We start from the raw sequence: 24,435 nt of genomic DNA, 5'->3' as shown, positions 1-24,435 counted from the left end.
ATCACCACTTTATTTTAAGAATGTGAAATGTCAGAATTATAGTAGAGAGAATTATTTATTTCAGCTTTTATTTATTTCATCACATTCCCAGTGGGTCAGAAGTTTACATACACTCAATTAGCATTTGGTAGCATTGCCTTTAAATTGTTTAACTTGGGTCAAACATTTCAGGTAGCCTTCCACAAGCTTCCCACAATAGGTTGGGTGGATTTTGGCTCATTCCTCCTGACAGAGCTGGTGTAACTGAGTCAGGTTTGTAGGCCTCCTTGCTCGCACACGCTTTTTCAGTTCTGCCCACAAATGTTCTATAGGATTGAGGTCAGGGCTTTGTGATGGCCACTCCAATACCTTCACTTTGTTGTCCTTAAGCCATTTTGTCACAACTTTGGAAGTATGCTTGGGGACATTGTCCATTTGGAAGACCCATTTGCGACCAAGCTTTAACTTCCTGACTGATGTCTTGAGATGTTGCTTCAATATATCCACATATTTTTCCTTCCTCATGATGCCATCTATTTTGTGAAGTGCACCAGTCCCTCCTGCAGCAAAGCACCCCCACAGCATGATACTGCCACCCGTGTGCTTCACGGTTGGGATGGTGTTCTTCGGCTTGCAAGCGTCCCCCTTTTTCCTCCAAACATAACGATGGTCATTATGGCCAAACAGTTCTATTTTGTTTCATCAGACCAGAGGACATTTCTCCAAAAAGTACGATCTTTGTCCCCATGTGAAGTTGAAAACCGTAGTCTGGCTTTTTTATGGCGGTTTTGGAGCAGTGGCTTCTTCCTTGCTGAGCGGCCTTTCAGGTTATGTCGATATAGGACTCGTTTTACTGTGGATATAGATACTTTTGTACCTGTTTCCTCCAGCATCGTCACAAGGTCCCTTGCTGTTGTTCTGGGATTGATTTGCACTTTTCGTACCGAAGTACGTCAATCTTTAGGAGACAGAACGCGTCTCCTTCCTGAGCGGTATGACGGCTGCGTGGTACCATGGTGTTTATACTTGCGTACTATTGTTTGTACAGATGAACGTGGTACCTTCAGGCGTTTGGAAATTGCTCCCAAGGATGAACCAGACTCTGAGGTCTTTGCTGATTTCTTTTGATTTTCCCATGATGTCATGCAAAGAGTCACTGAGTTTGAAGGTAGGCCTTGAAATAAATCCACAGGTACACCTCCAATTGACTCAAATTATTTCAATTAGCCTATCAGAAGCTTCTAAAGCCATGACATCATTTTCTAGAATTTCCCAAGCTGTTTAACAAAGGCACAGTCAACTTAGTGTATGTAAACTTCTGACCCACTGTAAACAATTGTTGGAAAAATTACTTATGTCATGCACAAAGTAGATGTCCTAACCCACTTGCCAAAACTATAGGTTTGTTAACAAGAAATTTGTGAAGTGGTTGAAAAACGAGTTAATGACTCCAACCTAAGTCTATGTAAACTTCCAACTTCAACTGTATGCTGAGCACTTGTAGGCTGCTTTTCCTTCACTCTGCGGTCCAACTCATCCCAAACCATCTCAATTTCGTTGAGGTCGGGGGATTGTGGAGGCCAGGTCATCTGATGCAGCGCTCCATCCCTCTCCTTCTTGGTAAAATAGCCCTTACACAGCCTGGTGGTGTGTTGGGTCATTGTCCTGTTGAAAAACAAATGATAGTCCCACTAAGCCCAAACCAGATGGGATGGCGTATCGCTGCAGAATGCTGTGGTAGCTATGCTGGTTAAGTGTGCCTTGAACTCTAAATAAATCACAGACAGTATCACCAGCAAAGCACCCCCACACCATAACACCTCCTCCTCCATGCTTTACGGTGGGAAATACACATGCGGAGATCATCCGTTCGCCCACACCGCGTCTCACAAAGATACGGCGGGTGGAACCAAAAATCTCAAATTTGGACTCCAGACCAAAGGACAAATTTCCACCGGTCTAATGTCCATTTCTCATGTTTCTTGGCCCAAACAAGTCTTCTTATTGGTGTCCTTTAGTAGTGGTTTCTTTGCAGCAATTCAACCATGAAGGCCTGATTCACACAGTCCCCTCTGAACAGTTGATGTTGAGATGTGTCTGTTACTTGAACTCTGTGAAGCATTTATTTGGGCTGCAATTTCTGAGGCTGGTAACTCTAATGAACTTATCCTGTGCAGCAGAGGTAACTCTGGGTCTTCCACTTTCAATGTTCTTGAAATTTTCAGGATTGACTGACCTTCTTGTCTTAAAGTAATGATGGACTGTCGTTTCTCTTTGCTTATTTGAGCTGTTCTTGCCATAATATGGATTTGTTATTTTACTAAATAGGGCTATCTTCTGTATACCTCCCCTACCTTGTCACAACACAACTGATTGGCTCAAACGCATTAAGAAGGAAAGCAATTCCACAAATTAACTTTTAAAGGCACACCTGTTAATTGAAATGGATTCCAGGTGACTACCTCATGAAGCTGGTTGAGAGAATGCCAAGAGTGTGCAAAGCTGTCATCAAGGGAAAGGGTGGCTACTTTGAAGAATCTAAAATATATTTTGATTTGTTTAACACTTTTTTGGTTACTACATGAGTCCATATGTGTTATTTCATAGTTTGATCTCTTCACTATTATTCTACAATGTAGAAAATAGTAAAAATAAAGAAAAACCCTTGAATGAGTAGGTGTCCAAACCTTTGCCTGGTACTGTGCATGGAGGAGGCTTAATCAAGCCAGCCGTCTTGATTACTTCCTTGTTTCATTTTTGCTGGCATCAAAAGTTTAAAAAGTATTAATAGGAGACAGAATCCGATCAGACCATCATCTAAATTGGCCTTCACATAACTCTTACAGAATTTCCACGTGGACAGGGATATTGGAAATTTAATCAAAACATTCCGGATGACAATTTGTTCTTAACTAAGACAAAATAATTAATAATTGACTTTTTTCTGCACAACATAGGCAGATCCCTTATTGTATTGGACACTTTCAAAATGTACTTTTAGAGGCCATTCAATACAACACTCATCATTAAAACAAAAGCAGTTTAGGTCAAAAGAGATTAGACTAAAAGCAAATTGAGGAAAGAACAGCACAGGTAGATAGCAATAAAAACAGTTCTATAGAGGCAAAAAATAAGTTAGAAGAAAAACAAAAATAATTGGAGGAACTTTATCAATAAATATTACATTTATTACAGAAATAAAGCGATTTGGAAGGAAAATTGTGAAAAATGCACTGCATTTTTCTTGAATCTTCAACATAGAAATGCTACCAAAAAAGAATTTACAGAAACTCGTTACAAATGACGGAGTCATCCATGATTCACCAAATAATATTTTGAAAGAGGACGCAAAATATTTTAAGCATATGTTTTTGTATCAGTCTCCTCCATCTCCAATTAATGGATGTTAACTGTAAGGATTATTATTATTATTAACAAAATGTACAGAAAGACCTGTGTGAAGGCCAACTTACAGAGTAGGAACTTCTTGAGTCAATTAAATCCTTTCAGTCTGGAAAAACACCAGGGCTTGATGGTATACCAGTAGAGGTATATCAGACCTTTTAAGAAGTACTCAAATATCCATTATTAGCATGTTTTAACTACTCCTATAAAATGGTAGACTTTCAGGTACTCAACAAGAATGTCTGATTTAATTACTACTGAAACAGGACACAAGTGGTAAGTATAAAGATCCAGTCCATAAAAAACAAAAACTGGAGGCCTCTTAGACTTCAAATGTTGTTATACGAAAACCTTGGCGAAATGCATAGCACAGAATAAAAATATTTTACCATATATTGTTCATCCTGATCAGACAGGTTTTTTCCATGGACAATATATTGGAGATAATATACAATTATTACTTGAAACAATTGAACATTATGAAATGTCAAAAGACACCAGCCCTGGTCTTCATAGCAGATTTTGAAAAGGCGTTTGACAAAGTACAACTAGAATTTATATATAAATGCCTGGACTACTTTAATTTCGGTGAATCTCTTACAGTGCCTTGCAAAAGTATTCATCCTCCTTGGCATTTTTCCTATTTTGTTGCATTACAACCTGTAATTTAAATTCATTTTTATTTGGATCTCATGTAATGGACATACACAATTGGTGAAGTGAAATGAAAAAAATAACTGTATTCACCCCCTTTGCTATGAAGCCCCTAAATAAGATCAGGTGCAACCAATTACCTTCAGAAGTCACATAATTAGTTAAAGTCCACCTGTGTGCAATCTAAGTGTCACATGATCTCAGTATACATACATACCACACACCTGTTTTGAAAGGCCCCAGAGTCTGCAACACCACTAAGCAAGGGGCACCAAGAAGACCAAGGAGCTCTCCAAACAGGTCAGGGACAAAGTTGTGGAGAAGTACAGATCAGGGTTGGGTTATAAAAAAATATCAGAAACTTTTAACAGCCCATGGAGCACCATTAAATCTATTATTTAAAAAATGGATAGAATATGGCACCACAACAAACCTGCCAAGAGAGGGCCGCCCATCAAAACTCACGGACCAGGCAAGGAGGGCATTCATCAGAGAGGCAACAAAGAGACCAAAGATAACCCTGAAGGAGCTGAAAAGCTCCACAGAGGAGATTGGAGTATCTGTCCATAGGACCCCTTTAAGCCGTACACTCCAAAGAACTGGGCTTCAGGAAGAGTGGCAAGAAAAAAGCCATTGCTTGAAGAAAAAAATAAGCAAACACGTTTGGTGTTCGCCAAAAGGCATGTGGGAGACTCCCCAAACATGGAAGAAGGTACGCTGGTCAGATGAGACTAAAATTGAGCCTTTTGGCCATCAAGGAAAACGCTATATCTGGCGCAAACCCAACACCTCTCATCACCCCGAGAACACCATCCCCACAGTGAAGCATGGTGGTGGCAGTATCATGCTGTGAGGATGTTTTTCCATCGGCAGGGACTGGGAAACTGGTCAGAATTGAAGGAATGATGGATGACGCTAAATACAGGGAAATTCTTGAGGGAAACCTGTTTCAGTCTTCCAGAGTTTTGAGACTGGGACGGAGGTTCACCTTCCAGCAGCATACTGCTAAAGCAACACTCGAGTAGTTTAAGGGGAAACATTTAAATGTCTTGGAATGGCCTAGTCAAAGCCCAGACCTCAATCCAATTGAGAATCTGTGGTATGACTTAAAGATTGCTGTACACCAGCGGAACCCATCCAACTTGAAGGAGCTGGAGCAGTTTTGCCTTGAAGAATGGGCAAAAATCCCAGTGGCTAGATGTGCCAAGGTTATAGAGACATACAGCTGCAAGTCTCTTTGGGTAATTGCTGCAAAAGGTGGCTCTACAAAGTATTAACTTTGGGGGGGGGGGTGAATAGTTTTGCACGCTCAAGTTGTTTTTTTGTCTGATTTCTTGTTTGTTTCACAATAAAAAAGATTTTCCATCTTCAAAGTGGTAGGCATGTTGTGTAAATCAAATGATACAAACCCCCCCAAAAATCTATTTTAATTCCAGGTTGTAAGGCAACAAAATAGGAAGAATGCCAAGGGGGGTGAATACTTTTGCAAGCCACTGTACATAAGTTATACTTAAACCCAAACTGGTTCTCAAGTAGATTATTAAGAAAGGCTCATCCTTAGTTTTTTTTAAATGGCGTTTTTGCCTTTTATACAGATTACAACTTCTCATTTCCGACTAATTGAAAATGAAACTTTTCAAAGTATCGCCCTTTCTTAAACAAGCCATACAAAGCTGGTTACAATTTCAATTTTATCCTCCAGAAAAGATAGATCAAATATTACAACAAATATTATGGTTAAACTCAAATATACAGTGAGGGGAAAAAAGTATTTGATTCCCTGCTGATTTTGTACGTTTGCCCACTGACAAAGAAATGATCAGTCTATAATTTTAATGGTAGGTTTATTTGAACAGTGAGAGACAGAATAACAACAACAAAATCCAGAAAAACGCATGTCAAAAATGATATAAATTGATTTGCATTTTAATGAGGGAAATAAGTAGTTGACCCCTCTCAATCAGAAAGATTTCTGGTTCCCAGGTGTCTTTTATACAGATAACGAGCTGAGATTAGGAGCACACTCTAAAAATTATAGACTGTTCATTTCTTTGTCAGTGGGCAAACGTACCAAATCAGCAGGGGATCAATTACTTTTTTCCCCTCACTGTACTGATTAATAAAAAATAAAAAATCTTTAACATTATTTTTTGGTATTATATTTATTAATGATATTATGAATAGAAACGGTGGAATTATGTCACATATGCAGCTATCAAAAATATATGGGAATGTCTGCTCAATCCAAAGTTACAACCAACTGATTGCAGTATTACCGCAAAAATGGAGGCAAGTGGATGAGGGAGTGGGTAGAGAACTTGTTTATCTGCCATATAATAAAAGATACAAATTGGCTGAAAAGGATTGGCATAAATAGAAAAATATACCAGTTTCATGTGAGGACAAAGATGTTGACAGCTGCACAATACAGGTTGCAAAATAAATGGGAAGAGATTTTCGATGTACCGATTCCATGGCACATGGTATATGAACTGATACAAAAAAAAACACTGAGTTGAATTTAAATTATACAAAATTCTTGCCACCACCAGAATGCTATATACAGTGCATTCAGAAAATATTCAGACCCCTTGACTTTTCCCACATTTTGCTACGTTACAGCTTTATCCTAAAATTGATTCAATTATTTTTCCTCATCATTCTACACACAATACCCCATAATGACAAAGCGAAAACAGGTTTAGAAATTTTAGCAAATGTATAATAAAAAATAAATAATAAATATATATATACACACACACCTTATTTACATAAGTATTCAGACCCTTTGCTATGAGACTCGAAATTGAGCTCAGGTGCATCCTGTTTCCATTGATCATCCTTGAGATGTTTCTACAACTTGATTGGAGTCCACAAGTGGTAAATTCAATTGATTGGACATGACTTGGAAAGGCACACACCTGTCTATATAAAAAGGTCCCACAGTTGACAGTGCATGTCAGAGCAAAAACCAAGCCATGTGGTCGAAGGAATTGTCTGCAGAGCTACGAGACAGGATTGTATCGAGGCACAGATCTGAGAAAGGTTACCAAAAAATGTCTGCAGCATTGAATGTCTCCAAGAACACAGTGGCCTCCATCAATCTTAAATGGAAGAAGTTTGGAACCACCAAGAGCGGGCCACCCGGCCAAACTTAGCAATCAAGGGAGAAGGGCCATGGTCAGGGAGGTGACCAAGAACCCGATGGTCACTCTGACAGAGCTCCAGAGTTCCTCTGTGGAGATGGGAGAACCTTCCAGAAGGACAACCATCTCTGCAGCATTCCACCAATCAGGCCTTTATGGGAGAGTGGCCAGACAGAAGCCACTCCTCAGTAAAAGGCACATGACAGCCCGCTTGGAGTTTGCCAAAAAGGCACCTAGACTCTCAGACCATAATAATATAATATACCATTTAGCAGACGCTTTTATCCAAAGCGACGTACAGTCGTGTGCATAAATTTTTACGTATGGGTGGTCCCGGGGATCGTACCTACTACCCTGGCGTTACAAGCGCCATGCTCTACCAATTGAGCTACAGAGGACCAAGTTTCTCTGGTCTGATGAAACCAAGATTGAACTCTTTGGCCGGAATGCCAAGCGTCACGTCTGGAGAAAACCTGGCACCATCCCTACGGTGATGCATGGTGGTGGCAGCATCATGCTGTGGGGATGTTTTTCAGCGGCAGGAACTGGTAGACTAGTCAGGATCGAGGGAAAGATGAACGGAGCAAAGTACAGGGAGATCCTTGATGAAAACCTGCTCCAGAGCGCTCAGGACCTCAGACTGTGTCGAAGGTTCACCTTCCATCAGGACAATGACCCTAAGCACACAGCCAAGACAACGCAAGAGTGGCTTCGGGAAAAGTCTCTAAATGTCCTTGAGTGGCCCAGCCAGAGCCCAGACTTGAACATCTCTGGAGAGACCTGAAAATAGCTGTGCAGCGACGCTCCCCCATCCAACCTGACAGAGCCTGAGAGGATCTGCAGAGAAGAATGTGAGAAACTCCCCAAATACAGGTGTGCCAAGCTTGTAGCGTCATACCCAAGAAGACACGAGGCTGTAATCGCTTCCTAAGGTGCATCAACAAAGTACTGAGTAAAAGGTTCTGAATACTTATGTTAATGCAATATATTTGTTTTTTCCGAATGCACTGTATATGGGACATACAACAATCTCAGCTCTGTAGATTTTGCTGCGAAGAAACAGAATCACTAGATAATTTATTTTGGTATTGCCTCTATGTAGCTTGTTTCTGGTCACAGGTTCAGGAATGGTTAAAAACAAAATCACAACATTCACTTAGAATTAACCTTTCAAATGGCCGTGTTGGGCGATTTGGAAAGCCATAGTCAATCAATAATATAATACTACTCGCAGGAAAGTTTTTTATCTTTACCTCACAATCTGTGGATACTATGCGATTAGAAAGGTTGAAAATTCATGTAAAACATCACAGCACAAAATATATGGCACATGGAAACCAAACGAGGGTGGTCTACGGTGATAGGTGGAATGGGCTGAGTGGGTGAGGTATGGGATTAAAGATGGGTTAATAATAATAAAATTTTAAAAAACTCAGTGAGTGAGTGAATATATAATGTGTTATGTCGCTAACCTTGGAGAAGAGTCCAAAGCAGGCCACCCGGCTGATGATGCAATAGGCCTCCGGAGGCCGCGCCCCTTTGCCACTGGGCTGCAGGAAACAACAACATGTCATGAGAAACTAAACACCTGAAAGTAATTCTCATGTCCTATGAACAGAATGACACCATGGATCATTTACCAGTAACCTCCTGCAGTAGCCATTCCTCCTACTGCCGTCAACCTCTGTCAACACGAAGGAGAATGTCTCACTGCAGAGAGAGAGAGAATAGAACACATGTTGATAGATTACACCTTTTTACACTTAGTCCTCAGAGGTGTAGGTTCAGAATCAGAAGAATTCTCAGATGTCATCATGATTCATTTCTTCCCCACCATCGGAGTCGTTTTCATTAAGATTTTGTAGCAACACTAATGAGTGCATCCATTCGTCTTGGTTTTCTAGCCATTGTAAATTACGCACGCTCTCACTGTGTACTCCAAGTTCCAAGTAGGCAAGAGTAGACTGATAGAGTACATACCATTGAGATTATAATTAGAATAGATCAATAAAATAGCATGCACTGTTCTTCATTCACAATTTGTGATTACATAATTATGCATCGTTCACTTCCCCTCGCTCATCAACTCATCCATTCTCCCCCATCATACTTTAGCCTACTTAATTTGTTATTATAGCCTGTGTGTGAAATTAATTTCGGTATAGTTTAGGTTCACTTTCGAGGCAATTATCGGGTTAATTTCAACTGGGCACATCTTCAACTATCGGAAAAAGGAGGGGAGCAGGCGCTACTGTCGAGCGAAGGAGGGGAAACAGGAAAAACCATATTAAAAAAATGACATGCCCTCCTAAAACTGTTTACAACACAGAGGGGGGCATGACTTTAAAAATGGCACAGTAATAAATGTTTTAAATTCATGGGCAGTCCAAATGACGGCTTTAGCGGTTCTATTGTGGGTTTTATAGTAACATGTAATTTAAAATGTAAAAATGTATTAGCCTACCTTTTAATGTGGCATGAATACAACCAGTCATGATGTTTTCATCTGATTGTAAAACAACTCACTTAAAAAAAAAGAGGTTACCATCGCACGTCTAAAATAGCATCTGATCGACTGAAACAGCACCCTTCGGTTTTACAGTATGTAGCCCCATGTATCTATGTCATGCCATACTCTTCTGGTCCAGACAGCATCAGATACATGGGCTACACATACTGAGACAAGCGCTGTTTCACTTGCTCTGATCAATATTTTATTTGGACGGGCCAGGAGGTACATTAGGGCTGGCAAGGCCCCCTAAGGGCCGCCCATAACACCGGCCCTGGTCAAAGCTAGGTTGTTTGCAAGAGATGATGCTTTGCAGTCTTCGCAAACAAACATTGCATACAGACACACGCTAAGCAGATTTGTTCTGCGTGTAAATAGAACGGTTTGTGTAAAGTGCGCCGGAAACACTTTGCCACATCCTGAGAACACTCTGCACAGCGGTGGGGATGTGGCAGGATGAAGAAAGTAGATCTTTGTACCTAGGCGTGATTGCATGTGCACGAGAGAGAGAGAGGGGAGGTGGCACGTACCTGGTGTATTCAGTGAGGGGGGCCCAGTTGACCCCCTCTGGGAAACAGAAAAGGAGGATTGCTTTCAGGGACTTCTCTTCTTCCTCTCTCTGTGAGCGCCTCATATTAGCTAGCTACAACACACACATTTTAGATTACTGCTAATTTATTAGCACAAATACTTTCTCACTGTGTGTATGTATGTCGGTCTGACCTTGGGGAACTGATATGTGATCTGGGGTTCGTACGTTCCTTCCCCCCTCTTCTTCCGTAGGCTGACCACCACCAGGTACTCAAAGAAGAGGTGACTCTGGTCCTGGGCTGAGGTCACCGCGAGGGCTGGGGCTGTAGGCCGAGGCAGGGTCGAATCCCTATCACTCCCTAAAAGACAGACAGACAGAGGGGGACAGCAGTGAAGACAATTATTCATAAACCTCAATACCATCAACTAACTAACTGTGGCTTGGACTTCAAGGTAGGTTTTCATTCCAAACATCACATGGCTTGGAACTGAAGATTTTACTTTGGTATGCAGCTAGTCAAGTAGGCCAAATAACTGTAAATCATGCATTGATGTCCGTGGAAGAATTAAAAAACAACAAAAATATATTTAAGTTAGGATTCAGCAGTGTGTAAATATACTGAACAAAAATATAAACACAAAATGTAAAGTGTTGCTCCCATGTTTCATGAGCTGAAATAAAAGATCCCAGAAATTTTCCAAATGCCTATTTCTCTCTAATTTTGTGCACAAATTTGTTTACATCCCTGCTAGTGAGCATTTGTCATTTGCCAAGATAATCCATTCACCTGACAGGTGTGGCATATCAAGAAGCTGATTAAACAGCATGATCATTACACAGGTGCACCTTGTGCTGGGGACAATAAAAGGCCATTCTAAAATGTGCAGTTTTGTCACACAACACAATGCCACAGATGTCTAAAGTTTTGGGGGAGCGTGCAATTGGCATGCTGACTGCAGGAATGTCCACCAGAGCTGATACCAGATAATTTAATGTTCATTTCTCTACCATAAGCTGCCTCCAACGTCATTTTTGAGAATTTGGCAGTACGTCCAACCGGCCTCACAACCGCAGACCACGTGTAACCACGCCAGCCCAGTACCTCCACATCCGGCTTCTTCACCTGCGGGATCATCTGAGACCAGCCACCCGGACAGCTGATGAAACTGTGGGTTTGCACAACAGATGACTTTCTGCACAAACGGTCTGTAACAGTCTCAGGGAAGCTCATCTGCATGCTTGTTGTCCTCACCAGGGTCTTGACCTGTCTATAGTTTGGCGTCGTAACCGACTTCAGTGGGAAAATGCTCACCTTCGATGGCTACTGGCACACTGGAGAAGTGTGCTCTTCACGGATTAATCCTGGTTTCAACTGTACCGGGCAGATCGTGTGTATGGCGTCGTGTGGGCGAGAGGTTTGCTGATGTCAACGTTGTGAACAGAATACCCAATGATGGCGGTGGTGTTATGGTATGGGCAGGCATAAGCTACGGACAACAAACACAATTGCATCTTATCAATGGCAATTTGAATGCACAGAGATACTGTGACGAGATCCTGAGGCCCATTGTCGTGCCATTCATCCACCGCCATCACCTCATGTTTCAGCATGATAATGCACAGCCCCATGTCGCAAGGATCTGACAATTCCTGGAATCTGAAAATGTCCCAGTTCTTCCATGGCCTGCATACTCACCAGTTTGAGATGCTCTGGATCGACGTGTACAACAGCGTGTTCCAGTTCCCGCCAATATCCAGCAACTTCGTACAGCCATTGAAGAGGTGTGGGACAACATTCCACAATCGCCACCTGATCAACTCTAGGCGAAGGAGATGTGTTGTGCTGCATGAGGCAAATGGTGGGCACACCAGATACTGACTGATTTTCTGATCCATGCCCATACCTTTTTTTTAAGGCATCTGTATTCCCAGTCATGTGAAATACATAAATTAGGGCCTAATTTATTTAAATTGACTGATTTCCTTATATGAACAGTAACTCAGTAAAATCTTTTGCATTTATATTTTTGTTCAGTGTAGTTCAAGAGGATGCCTAAACAATGCTCTACAGATTTTAAACACACAATACTCAAAGAAAACCACAGAGCTAAAAGAACTAAGAGGAACAGTGTGTTAAACAACTGAAACTACAAGAGGAGAAACACACGGATGTGCACACACAGACAGTCTTGTATAACTAACCTTGTGGGGACACAATTCAGTCTCATTCAAAATCCTATTTTCCCTAACCGTAAAACTAACCCTAACTCCCCTAGAAATAGCATTTGACCTTGTGGGGACTAACAAAATGTCCCCAGTTGGTCAAATGTTTGTTTGTTTACTATTCATTTCCTCATGACTGGTGTGTATGAAGTGCCACATTGCCACAAGGCTGTCTGCCTTCTAGACAGGTGGTGGTGGCCAGATGGGTAGGTGCCACATTGCCACAAGGCTGTCTGCCGTATAGACAGGTGGTGGTGGCCAGATGGGTAGGTGCCACAGCAGTGTTTCCCCTATCTTCAGTTAGCAGCGATGGGAGTGTGCTGCTAAATCGTTGCCGCCACTCCCCCAAAAAGATATATTTAAAGAAAGACAGTCGGGAGTATCTAAAATTCCCAAAATGTCATGGCATGGGGTCTCCATTGATTTTTTAACATGGTATGAGCCATGGCAAAATGTGTAGAATTTCAGATAATTCACTTTAAAACTAAAACAAATTCTCTCAGCACGAAGACAAAATGTGTAAAATTGCAGGAAATTAAAATGAAACATTGGAGGCCTCTAAAACTGTGCCATTGGCCACGCTCACACTTTGTTAGACAATGTGAGGATTTGTTAGGCAATGTGACAATTCCGCTTGTTACTTGTTACCCTCCACCAGTGAGAGTCAGGTGTGACGGTGACACTTTTTGAAAGACAGGCAAGTACCTTCCTCTACCACGTGACTCCGTGGGAAGAATGGAAACCATTTACAATGCAACAATGCCAATTAAGGCCCAATAGAACCAGTACGGCTAGATGGTCACCTACACACCTAATGACTTGCAACAATAGATGATATGCACACTGTCAAATACCAGGAGCTGTATTTTAAAAAACAACATCTATGTGAGAAAAATGTCCAGCATGGTCAAGCGTTAGGCTGGTTCTCTCTCTTAAAAATCTGAATTCCTCACATATCTCCAGAATAAGTGAATTTACGGAGAGGAAAATGTGCCTGTTTCATAAGTGTTTCTGTGTTTATAAGAGACATCCTTTTTTTTTATGAATCCAATGGGTTTGCCTGAGTGAGAGGAGAATAAAGCAGTCGAGGCCAAATCTTTTTGTGTGATTGACAGGCATGTTTAGTTCATGATCAGCATGATCCATGATTGCCTCTTACTGTCTGTTTGCTTAGAGTCCTGCATTTAACCTTTTCCAATAATGTATAATTTGTGTTCTATACACCCTTTGGCTCAGTTCCATTTTGACCCAAAGCCATTTTCCCTAACCCCAAGTCACTATAGGCCCAAAATGGAACAGACCCACTTCTATACAAGACACTCACGGTCTCTGTGGAACTTCTCCTGGAGGGACGAGAACATGGTAGTGAGCAGTTTCATTGGCCCATGGTCCCCCGCATCAACCTCATTGGACATCTTGGCACCTGCAGAGGAAGGAAGAGAGGGGGAGTGAAGGACCGATAAGAGAGGATGGAAAGTAGCGTGTTAGCATGGTGGAAAGCCCCCAAATCTTTTCACTAAGTTACTTTCACTTATCCGTATGTTTATGATTAGAAAGACAAAGGAAGGTTGGATGGAATTATTCAGTGATCGTTATCATGTAAGAGATGGATAGTAGGACAAATTACCCTCACTAAATTTTACTTCCCTTTTCCCCTTGTTGAGCTCAGACAATAGTTTAGGTCAAGAGGTTGACAAAAGGAACATTTGGGAAAATACCAACAGGTCATTAATGCGAATGTGTCACCTTCTGTTGATGCCCTCTACACAGACTGCAGGTTTCAGACATTGAGAATATTTAACTGAAAACTACATGAGACAAGAGGTGAATGAGACAAAGGAAGAGAAAGACAGAAGTACTGTACAGAAACATTTGGTTGAGAGAGAGATTGGGTATGTGAGAGAGAAAACTCCCAACTTGAAAGGGAGGTAAGAAAGACTGCTTAAGACGTGTGTTGAAAGATGGAGCACAACACACTTCCCACTTATTCAGCCCCTATATGGCCGCTGAACCACAAGCCGTCAAATCAATTAAGCCAAGACAAAAATGTGTTTCAGAAACTTAACAGGTCACATCCTGTAATTCAACATTCACGGTGTATCATACCAGTATATATATATATATATATATATATATATATATATATATATATATATATATATATAGCAATCTGTATTGGCATTTACTCTGTAGAGGTTGAATCTATATCAATCCTGACAGTGTAGTGGGTTAAACAGTAAACAGGAGGCATTTCAGGTGAAGTGGCACAAGTCATATGACCAGCTTTCCATTACAAACAATCACTGTGGATCTAAAAGAATAGGATAGGTATTAGCATAGCCCTTTTGGTAAGGTATAGCAGTATGGTAATAGCTCTGATTGTCTTGTAGGGTTTAGTGATCCAACTCAGACTGAGTTGATTGCACTACTGTAATGTATGTGTGTATTTAATGTACCGTCTAATGTATTGTGATTGTACACTCATGCTAGACACAACTGAAATTCTCTCTGGAAAATCCAGTTCTGTTCTACAGAAGTGACTAGGGCGATTTCTTTGCAGCCAGCTGTCACTGAGCCAGTAGCACCAGATTGGTGAGTTTTGCCCTGACGCACTAATATTACCATTTCAACATAGTCCCTATTCTCTGTGTTCAGTGTAAAAAAGTGTGTTTGCATTAGTTAGACTGTAAACAGTCAGATCCTGTAACAGCCATCTAGAATGGCGTAGCTAGGAAAGATGGATTCATACTGTTGTCATCAACAACAGCAATACTTTTACTCATAGGTATCTGAGTAGCCATGGATTGATTGCTTAAATCTGGGAGCACTTCAGTAAGATTGAAAAGTTTAGATGATCTTTAGATCGTAAAACAAGCTTACTTTCCTGTATTTTAAGGTTTAGGAACGTCAATAATCATAGCTTGCGATATGGCTTTCAAAACATATAGCCCTTATCTTTCATCAGCGAGAAAGAATCCTTCAAATAAATAAATAAATATACACTTACTGAAGCAGGTTGGCACAGATCCATACAGCTATATGGATGCCTCCATCTGATGAAACTACACTTCTGCTACACTTTCCGAGTTACGCTTACACACAGATGTTCGGAGCATGCTAATTAGCACAGGTGGTCGCCTCTTGTCTTCCCTGTTTTCCGTAAACAAGCATGGAGATATGGCTGTATCAAGGTGTGTATCAATTTAACCTTTTTTATTTTATGATTTCTCATTGACATGAAAGATATCTACAGCTGCACCATCGAGAGCATCCTTACTGGTTGCATCACCGCCTGGTATGGCAACTGCTCGGCCTCCGACCGCAAGGCACTACAGAGGGTAGTGCGTACGGCCCAGTACATCACTGGGGCCAAGCTTCCTGCCATCCAGAACCTCTATACCAGGCGATGTCAGAGGAAGGCCCTCAAAATTGTCAAAGACTCCAGCCACCCTAGTCATAGACTGTTATCTCTGTTACCGCGCGGCAAGCGGTACCGGAGTGCCAAGTCTAGGTCCAAAAGGCTTCTCAACAGCTTCTACCCCCAAGCCATAAGACTCCTGAACAGCTAATTATGGCTACCCGGACTATTTGCACTGCCCCCCCACCCCATCTTTTTACGCTGCTGCTACTCTGTTAATTATTTATGCATAATCACTTCAACTCTACCCACATGTACATATTACCTCAACTAGCCGGTGCCCCCGCACATTGACGCTGCACCGGTACCCCCCTGTATATAGCCTCCCTACTGTTATTTTACTTCTGCTCTTTTTTCCCCTCAACACTTTTGTTGTTGTTGGTTTTATTTTACTTTTTTATAAAAAAATTAATGCATTGTTGGTTAAGGGCTGTAAGTAAGTATTTCACGGTAATGTCTACACCTGTTGTATTCGGCGCATGTGGCAAATAAAATGTGATTTGATTTGATTTGATAAGGTCCTCATGCTTCCAAAACCGTACCGCAAGCGACACGTGTTAATGTTCTGATTGAGCGTAGAGGCTCTTAACAAAACTCCCCGTACAGAAGACTCTTTTGTCCAATGACTCTTATGTATAATGTACAGTCGTGGTCAAAAGTTGAGAATGACAAGTATTGGTCTTCACAAAGTTTGCTGCTTCAGTGTTATGAGATATTTTTGTCAGATGTTACTATGGTATACTGAAGTATAATTACAAGCATTCCATAAGTGTCAAAGGCTTTTATTGACAATAACATTAAGTTTATTTGCAGTGTTGACCCTTCTTTTTCAACACCTCTGCAATCCGCCCTGGCATGCTGTCAATTAACTTCTGGGCCACATCCTGACTGATGGCAGCCCATTCTTGCATAATCAATGCTTGGAGTTTGTCCGAATTTGTGGATTTTTGTTTGTCCACCCGCCTCTTGAGGATCGACCACAAGTTCTCAATGGGATTAAGGTCTGGGGAGTTTCCTGGCCATGGACCCAAAATGTCGATGTTTTGTTCCCCGAGCCACTTAGTTATCACTTTTGCCTTATGGCAAGGTGCTCCATCATGCTGGAAAAGGCATTGTTCGTCACCAAACTGTTCTTGGATGGTTGGGAGAAGTTGCTCTCGGAGGATGTGTTGGTACCATTCTTTATTCATGGCTGTGTTCTTAGGCAAAATTGTGAGTGAGCCCACTCCCTTGGCTGAGAAGCAACCCCACACATGAATGGTCTCAGGATGCTTTACTGTTGGCATGACACAGGACTGATGGTAGCGCTCACCTCGTCTTCTCCGTACAAGCTTTTTTCTGGATGCCCCAAACAACCGGAATGGGAATTCATCAGAGAAAATGACTTTACCCCAGTCCTCAGCAGTCCAATCCCTGTACCTTTTGCAGAATATCAGTCTGTCCCTGATGTTTTTCCTGGAGAGAAGTGGCTTCCTCGCTGCCCTTCTTGACACCAGGCCATCCTCCAAAAGTCTTTGCCTCACTGTGCGTACAGATGCACTCACACCTGCCTGCTGCCATTCCTGAGCAAGCTCTGCACTGGTGGTGCCCCGATTACGCAGCTGAATCAACTTTAGGAGACGGTCCTGGCGCTTGATAGACTTTCTTGGGCGCCCTGAAGCCTTCTTCACAACAATTGAACCTCTCTCCTTGAAGTTCTTGATGATCCGATAAATGGTTGATTTAGGTGCAATCTTACTAGCAGCAATACCCTTGCCTGTGAAGCCCTTTTTGTGCAAAGCAATGATGACGGCGCGTGTTTCCTTGCAGGTAACCATGGTTAACAGAGGAAGAACAATGATTTCAAGCACCACCCTCCTTTTAAAGCTTCCAGTCTGTTATTCTAACTCAATCAGCATGACAGAGTGATCTCCAGCCTTGTCCTCGTCAACACTCTCACCTGTGTTAACGAGAGAAACACTGACATGATGTCAGCTGGTCCTTTTGTGGCAGGGCTGAAATGCAGTGGAATTTTTTTGGGGGGATTAAGTTCATTTTCATGGCAAAGAGGGACTTTGCAATTAATTGCAATTCATCTGATCACTCTTCATAACATTCTGGAGTATATGTAAATTGCCATCATAAAAACTGAGGCAGCAGTAATATTTGTGTCATTCTCAAAACGTTTGACCACGACTGTAGTCATGATCAAGGGGCTAGGGAATATAGTGGGTCTACATGAAACACACGACCTAATGTTTTGGAACCAGTTGTCTGTTGAAGCAGAAATCCATGATGTCAAGAAACTCCAAGATAAGCCTTAACCTTTGGATTGAGCTAAGAATAAGGTCTCTTCCTTCAGACCCTCTTTAAGATAACAAATGGGCCAAACATGAGTGACTGAAAAATAAGCTTTTACACTTCCGTGTCTAATGTTCTAGTAAATAACAAATGAGAGTTGGCCTTAGTGCCAATTACATTTTAACTGTGGAGGTCTACGCTTCCCTAATTCTGCAGATATCATTTTCTACTCCTCTATAATATTTCACCATCAGTCTCACAGACCACTCATCATCTCTGTCAGTGCCTTCAGAAAGTATTCATAACCCTTGACTTATTCCATATCCCTTGACTTTGGTGTGTTACAGCCTGAATTTTAAATAGATTAAATTGAGATTTTATGTCACTGGCCTACACACATTACCCCATAACGTAAAAATTGAATTATTATTATTATTAATTTATTTTACAAATTTATAAAAAATGAGTCAATATGTATTCAACCCTTTTGTTATGGCAAGCCTAAATAAGTTAAGGAGTAAAAATGTGCTTAACAAGTCACATAATAAGTTGCATGTACTCACTCTGTGCAATAATAGTGTTTCATGTGATTTTTAAATGACTACCTCATCTCTGTACCCCACACAGACAATTATCTGTAAGGTCCCTCAGTCGAGCCGTGCATTTCAAACACAGATTCAACCACAAAGACCAGGGAGGTTTTCCAATGCCTTGCAAAGAAAGGCACCTATTGGTAGATGGGTTAAAAAAAAAAAAAAAAAGCAGACATTGAATATCCCTTTGAGCATGGTGAAGTTATTAATTACACTTTGGATGGTGCATTAATACACCCAGTCACTACAAAGATACAGGCGTCCTTCCTAACTCAGTTGCCAGCGAGGAAGGAAACCACTCAGGGATTTCACCATGAAGCCAATGGTGACTTTAAAACAGTTACAGAGTGGAATGGCTGTGATAGGAGAAAACTGAGGATGTATCAACAACATTGTAGTTACTCCACAATACTAACCTAAATGACAGAGTGAAAAGAAGGAAGCCTGTACAGATAAAAAAATATTCCAAAACGGTTTGCAATAAGGCACTAAAGTAAAACTGCAAAAATGTGGCAAAGAAATTAACTTTATGTCCTGAATACAAAGCGTTATGTTTGGGGTAAATCCAACACATCACTGAGAACCACTTCATATTTTCAAGCATGGTGGAGGCTGCATCATGTTATGGGTATGCTTGTCATCGGCAAGGACTAGGGAGTTTTCTTTTAACGGAATAGAGCTAAGCACAGGCAAAATCCTAGAGGAAAACCTGGTTCAGTCTGCTTTCCAACAGACACTGGGAGACATATTCCCCTTTCAGCAGGACAATAACCTAAAACACAAGGCCAAATATACACTGGAGTTGCTTACCAACACAACATTGAATGTTCCCGAGTGGCCTACTTACAGTTGACTTAAAAATCGGCATGAAAATCTATAGCAAGACTTGAAAATGGCAGTCTAGCAATGATCAACAACCAACTTGACAGAGCTTGAACAATTTAAAAAAGAATAATGTGCAAATATTGTACAATCCATGTGTGCAAAGCTCTTTGACTTACCCAGAAAGTCTCACAGCTGTAATCGCTGCCAAAGGTGATTGTAACATGTATTGACTCAGGGGGATGAATACTTATGTAATCAAGATAGTGTTTTATTTTTCATTATATTTTTTAATTAAATGTTTGAATTTTTCTTCCACTTTGACAGAGTATTTTGTGTAGATCGTTGACAAAAAAAAGTACAATTGAATCCATTTCAATTCCACCTTGTAACACAACAAAATGTGGAAAAAGTCAAGGGGTTTGAATACTTTGAAGGCACTGTATGGGTGGAAGTAAAAATACATTGCTATTTCACTCACTCATGATCCCCATACTATGTAATGGGAATATGGCACATTACAATGCTCTTCTGGGGTTACTAACATTTTCAATTGCCATTTACAAAGCACAATATATACAGTATACAGGTGGAACTATATGCCATCGCCAACAGTTGAGTATAGTTGAGAATAGCCTACTATTGTAACCAATAACAATCTGTATTGAAATGGAAAAATCAATACATGCTGATGTGAAAGGTGTCTCTGTGTCTAACAAGCATATCATATGTACAGTTCATTCAACTTTTTTTTTTAATCGTATTTTGACATACATAACCATTACAGCAAGAAAAACGGAAAAAGTATATAAATCAATGGCAAATACTCACTTTCCGCTGAATAGTTCAATAAGTAGCTTAAAGTTCCCTAAACGTTTTAGTCGCTGTTCAAATTCTGTCGTCTTTCACACCAGACAAACAACCAAACAGGCAACCAAGCAGCCCGTCGTTCAGTTGCCTTGAGAACTATCCCGCACACATGGAAACGATTTCCAGGAACCGTTTCTATTCCTCTCAGTGCATTTTGCGGATAAACACTTGTGGAAGACAGCTGAACCCTGCGCTCTCTTTATCCAGAAACGTTCACTTTCAACATAGTTCATTTGATGAGTAGCCTACGGTTAAATGTATTGATAGAATATAACCGTACGCAAGTTATCGAGACGACAAGAAGACTAATTTGACAGATACCATGACCCACGTCAGATGTGAGGCAGAAGGGGACACTGACACGCCCTTTTCCAAAGGTTCCTTTAAGCCTATTGGAGGGCGCGTTGTCTAATTAATTTAGGGAGGAACAGATTGGTCTGCTTCAGAGAATATGGAAATAATGTATAGTCTTATTTAGCCTATCCATATTTCATCTATGCTCTCATATGGTGATGCATTAAGCTGACTAATGTATATTCTAACACTGCACTAGAGACTGACATTTATACATATTAACCATACTCTCTTTCTAACCGTCTTTGAATGTGATGAGTAGGCAATCGTGATCTTGGGGGTGTGTTTACACAGGCAGCCCAATTATGATCTTTTGTTTTCACTACTTGGTCTTTTGACCAATCAGATCTGCAAAAGATCTGATGTGAAAAGATCTGATGTGATTGGTCAAAAGAATAATTAATGGAAAAAAATATCAGAATTGGGCTGCCTGTGTAAACGCAGCCATAGTGTCACGACGGATTTCTCATGTCTATGCTCTCATATTATCTGACATGAATACAACAGTCAACAAGCAGGCGATGTTTCTCATGTTCCTGGTTGACTCTTATGTTCTGGTTCTCCCTCTGACCATTTTCTAGTCATGCTCATTAAAAATGCATGCATGGGGGCAATGGATCATAGACCATAAATGAATGGCATAGCAGAGGCCCATAGGGGTAATCTTGAGACATTTTAGGGAAATGACTCCCCTTTGTGGACACAATGAGGATAGCAAAAGCCACTTCAAATCAAATCAAATCAAATATGATTTGTCACATCAAATCCAATTTTATTTGTCACATACACGTGTTTAGCAGATGTTATTGTGGGTGTAGCAAAATGCTTGTGCTTCTAGCTCCGACAGTGCAGTAATATCTAACAAGTAATATCTAACAATACAAATATAAGTAAGGAATGGAATTAAGAATATATACATATATGGAGGAGCAATGACAGGGCGGCATGTACTAAGATACAGTAGAATATTATAGAATACAGTATATATATATATATGAGATGAGTAATGCAAGATATGTAAACATTATTAAAATGACTAGTGTTCCATTTCTTAAAGTGGCCAGTGATTTCAATAGGCAGCAGCAGCCTCTAATGTGCTAGTGATGGCTATTTAACAGTCTGATGGCCTTGAGATAGAAGCTGTTTTTCAGTCTCTTGGTCCCAGCTTTGATGCACCTATACTGACCTCGCCTTCTGGATGATAGCAGGGTGAACAGGCAGTGACTTGGGTGGTTCATGTCCTTGATGATCTTTTTGGCCTTCCTGTGACATCGGGTGCTGTAGGAGTCCTGGAGGGCGGGTAGTTTGCCCCCGGTAATGCGTTCGGCAGACCGCACCACCCTCTGGAGAGCCCTGCGGTTGCAGGCAGTGCAGTTGCCATACCAGGCGGTGATACAGCCCGACAGGATGCTCTCAATTGTGCATCTGTAAAGGTTTGTGAGGGTTTTAGGTGCCAAGTCAAATTTCTTCAGCCTCCTGAGGTTGAAGACGCTCTGTTGCACCTTCTTCACCACACTGTATGCGTGGGTGGACCATTTCAGTTTGTCAGTGATGTGTACGCCAAGGAACTTGAAGCTTTCCACCTTCTCCCCTGCGGTCCCGTTGATGTGGATAGGGGGGTGCACCCTCTGCTGTTTCCTGAAGTCCACGATCATCTCCTTTGTTTTGTTGACATTGAGTGAGAGGTTATTTTCCTGGCACCACACTCCCAGAGCCCTCACCTCCTCCCTGTAGGCTGTCTCGTCACTATTGGTAATCAAGCCTACTACTGTTGTGTCGTCTGCATACTTGAAGATTGAGTTGGAGGCGTGCTTGGCCACGCAGTCATGGGTGAACAGGGAGTACAGGTGGGGGCTGAGCACACACCCTTGAGGGGCCCCAGTGTTGAGGATCAGCGAAGTGGAGATGTTGTTTCCTACCTTCACCACCTGGGGGGCGGCCTGTCAGGAAGACCAGGACCCAGTTGCACAGGGCGGGGTTCAGACCCAGGGCCTCGAGCTTAATGATGAGCTTGAAGGGTAATATGGTGTTGAATGCTGAGCTATAGTCAATGAACAGCATTCTTACATAGGTATTCCTCTTGTCCAGATGGGATAGGGCAGTGTGCAGTGTGATGGCGATTGCATCGTCTGTGGATCTATTGGGGTGGTAAGCAAATTGAAGTGGGTCTAGGGTGACAGATAAGGTAGAGGTGAAATGATCCTTGACTAGTCTCTCAAAGCACTTCATGATGACAGAGGTGAGTGCTACTGGGCGATAGTCATTTAGTTCAATTACCTTTGCTTTCTTGGGTACAGGAACAAAGGTGGCCATCTTGAAGCATGTGGGGACAGCAGACTGGAATAGGGAGAGATTGAATATGTCAGTAAAGACACCAGCCAGCTGGTCGGCGCATGCTCTAAGGACGCGGCTAGGGATGCCGTCTGGGCCAGCAGCCTTGCGGGGGTTAACATGCTTAAATGTCTTACTCACGTCGGCCACAGAGAAAGAGAGCCCACAGTCCTTGGTAGTGGGCCGCGTCGGTGGCACTGTGTTATCCTCAAAGCGGGCAAAGAAAGTGTTTAGCTTGTCCGGAAGCAAGACGTCGGTGTCGGCGACGTGCCTGGTTTTCCTTTTGTAGTCTATGATTGTCTGTAGACCCTGCCACATACGTCTCGTGTCTGAGCCGTTGAATTCCGACTCCACTTTGTCTCTATACTGATGTTTTGCCTGTTTAATTGTCTTGCGGAGTGAGTAGCTACACTGTTTTGGTTAAATGCGGTTAAATGCGGTCCATGGTTAAATGCGGTGGTTCACGATTTCAGTTTTGCGTGAATGCTGCCATCTATCCACGGTTTCTGGTTAGGGTAGGTTTTAATAGTCACAGTGGGCACAACATCTCCTATACACTTCCTGGCTACCTGGAACATGCGCCAAATGCAACAGGTGTAGACCTTACTGTGAAATGCTTACTTACAAGCCCTTAACCAACAATGCAGTTCAAGAAATAGAGTTAATAGTGCGGGTGGCCATTTGATTAATTGTTCAGCAGTCTTATAGCTTGGGGGTAGAAGCTTTTATGGAGCCTTTTGGACCTAGACTTGGCACTCCGGTACCGCTTGCCATGCGGTAGCAGAGAGAACAGTCTATGACTTGGGTGACTGGAGTCTGACAATTTTTTGGGCCTTCCTCTGACACCGCCAAGTATATAGGTCCTGGATAGCAGGAAGCTTGGCCCCACTGATGTATTGGGACGTACACACTACACTCTGTAGCGCCTTACGGTCGGATGCCGAGCAGTTGCCATACCAGGAGGTGATGCAACCGGTCAGGATGCTCTTGATGGTGCAGCTGTAGAACTTCTTGAGGATCTGGGGACCCATGCCAAATCTTTTCAGTCTCCTGAGGGGGGAAAAGTTGTTGTCGTGCCCTCTTCACGACTGTCTTGGTGTGTTTGGACCATGATAGTTTGTTGGTGATGTGGAAACCAAGGAACTTGAAACTCTCGACCCGCTCCACTACAACCCTGTCGATGTTAATGGGGGCCTGTTCGGCCCTCCTTTTCCTGTAGTCCACGATCATCTCCTTTAACGTTCCTTTATGTCATCCTTTGTTTGTCAGTGCAACAAATGTTCCCTTTATTCTCTTATAATAATACAGTATTTTTTCTT

At 41.8% G+C, this 24,435-nt stretch overlaps 1 protein-coding gene across 1 annotated transcript in view; it reads right to left on the bottom strand.

The window, feature by feature from the left end:
- The window catches only part of LOC311134250 (DENN domain-containing protein 2D-like), a 30,295-nt gene extending 9,524 nt beyond the window's left edge, over positions 1–20,771 (bottom strand). The window contains exons 1-6 of the mRNA XM_084167875.1: positions 20,393–20,771; positions 13,773–13,871; positions 10,417–10,583; positions 10,224–10,336; positions 8,825–8,894; positions 8,657–8,734 (exon numbers count right to left, since the gene is read on the bottom strand). Of these exons, the coding sequence (XP_084024001.1) occupies positions 8,657–8,734; positions 8,825–8,894; positions 10,224–10,336; positions 10,417–10,583; positions 13,773–13,863 (519 nt within the window). The 5' untranslated portion in view covers positions 13,864–13,871; positions 20,393–20,771. The remainder of the gene's footprint in view (positions 1–8,656; positions 8,735–8,824; positions 8,895–10,223; positions 10,337–10,416; positions 10,584–13,772; positions 13,872–20,392) is intronic.
- Positions 20,772–24,435: the final 3,664 nt, after the last annotated feature.

Source organism: Coregonus lavaretus (assembly GCF_964263955.1).
Source record: "Coregonus lavaretus genome assembly, chromosome: 8".
In the NCBI taxonomy this organism is placed as follows: Eukaryota; Metazoa; Chordata; class Actinopteri; order Salmoniformes; family Salmonidae; genus Coregonus; species Coregonus lavaretus.
The sequence above is the reverse complement of the archived record's forward strand: the minus strand, read 5'-3'. Positions and strand labels throughout refer to the sequence as shown.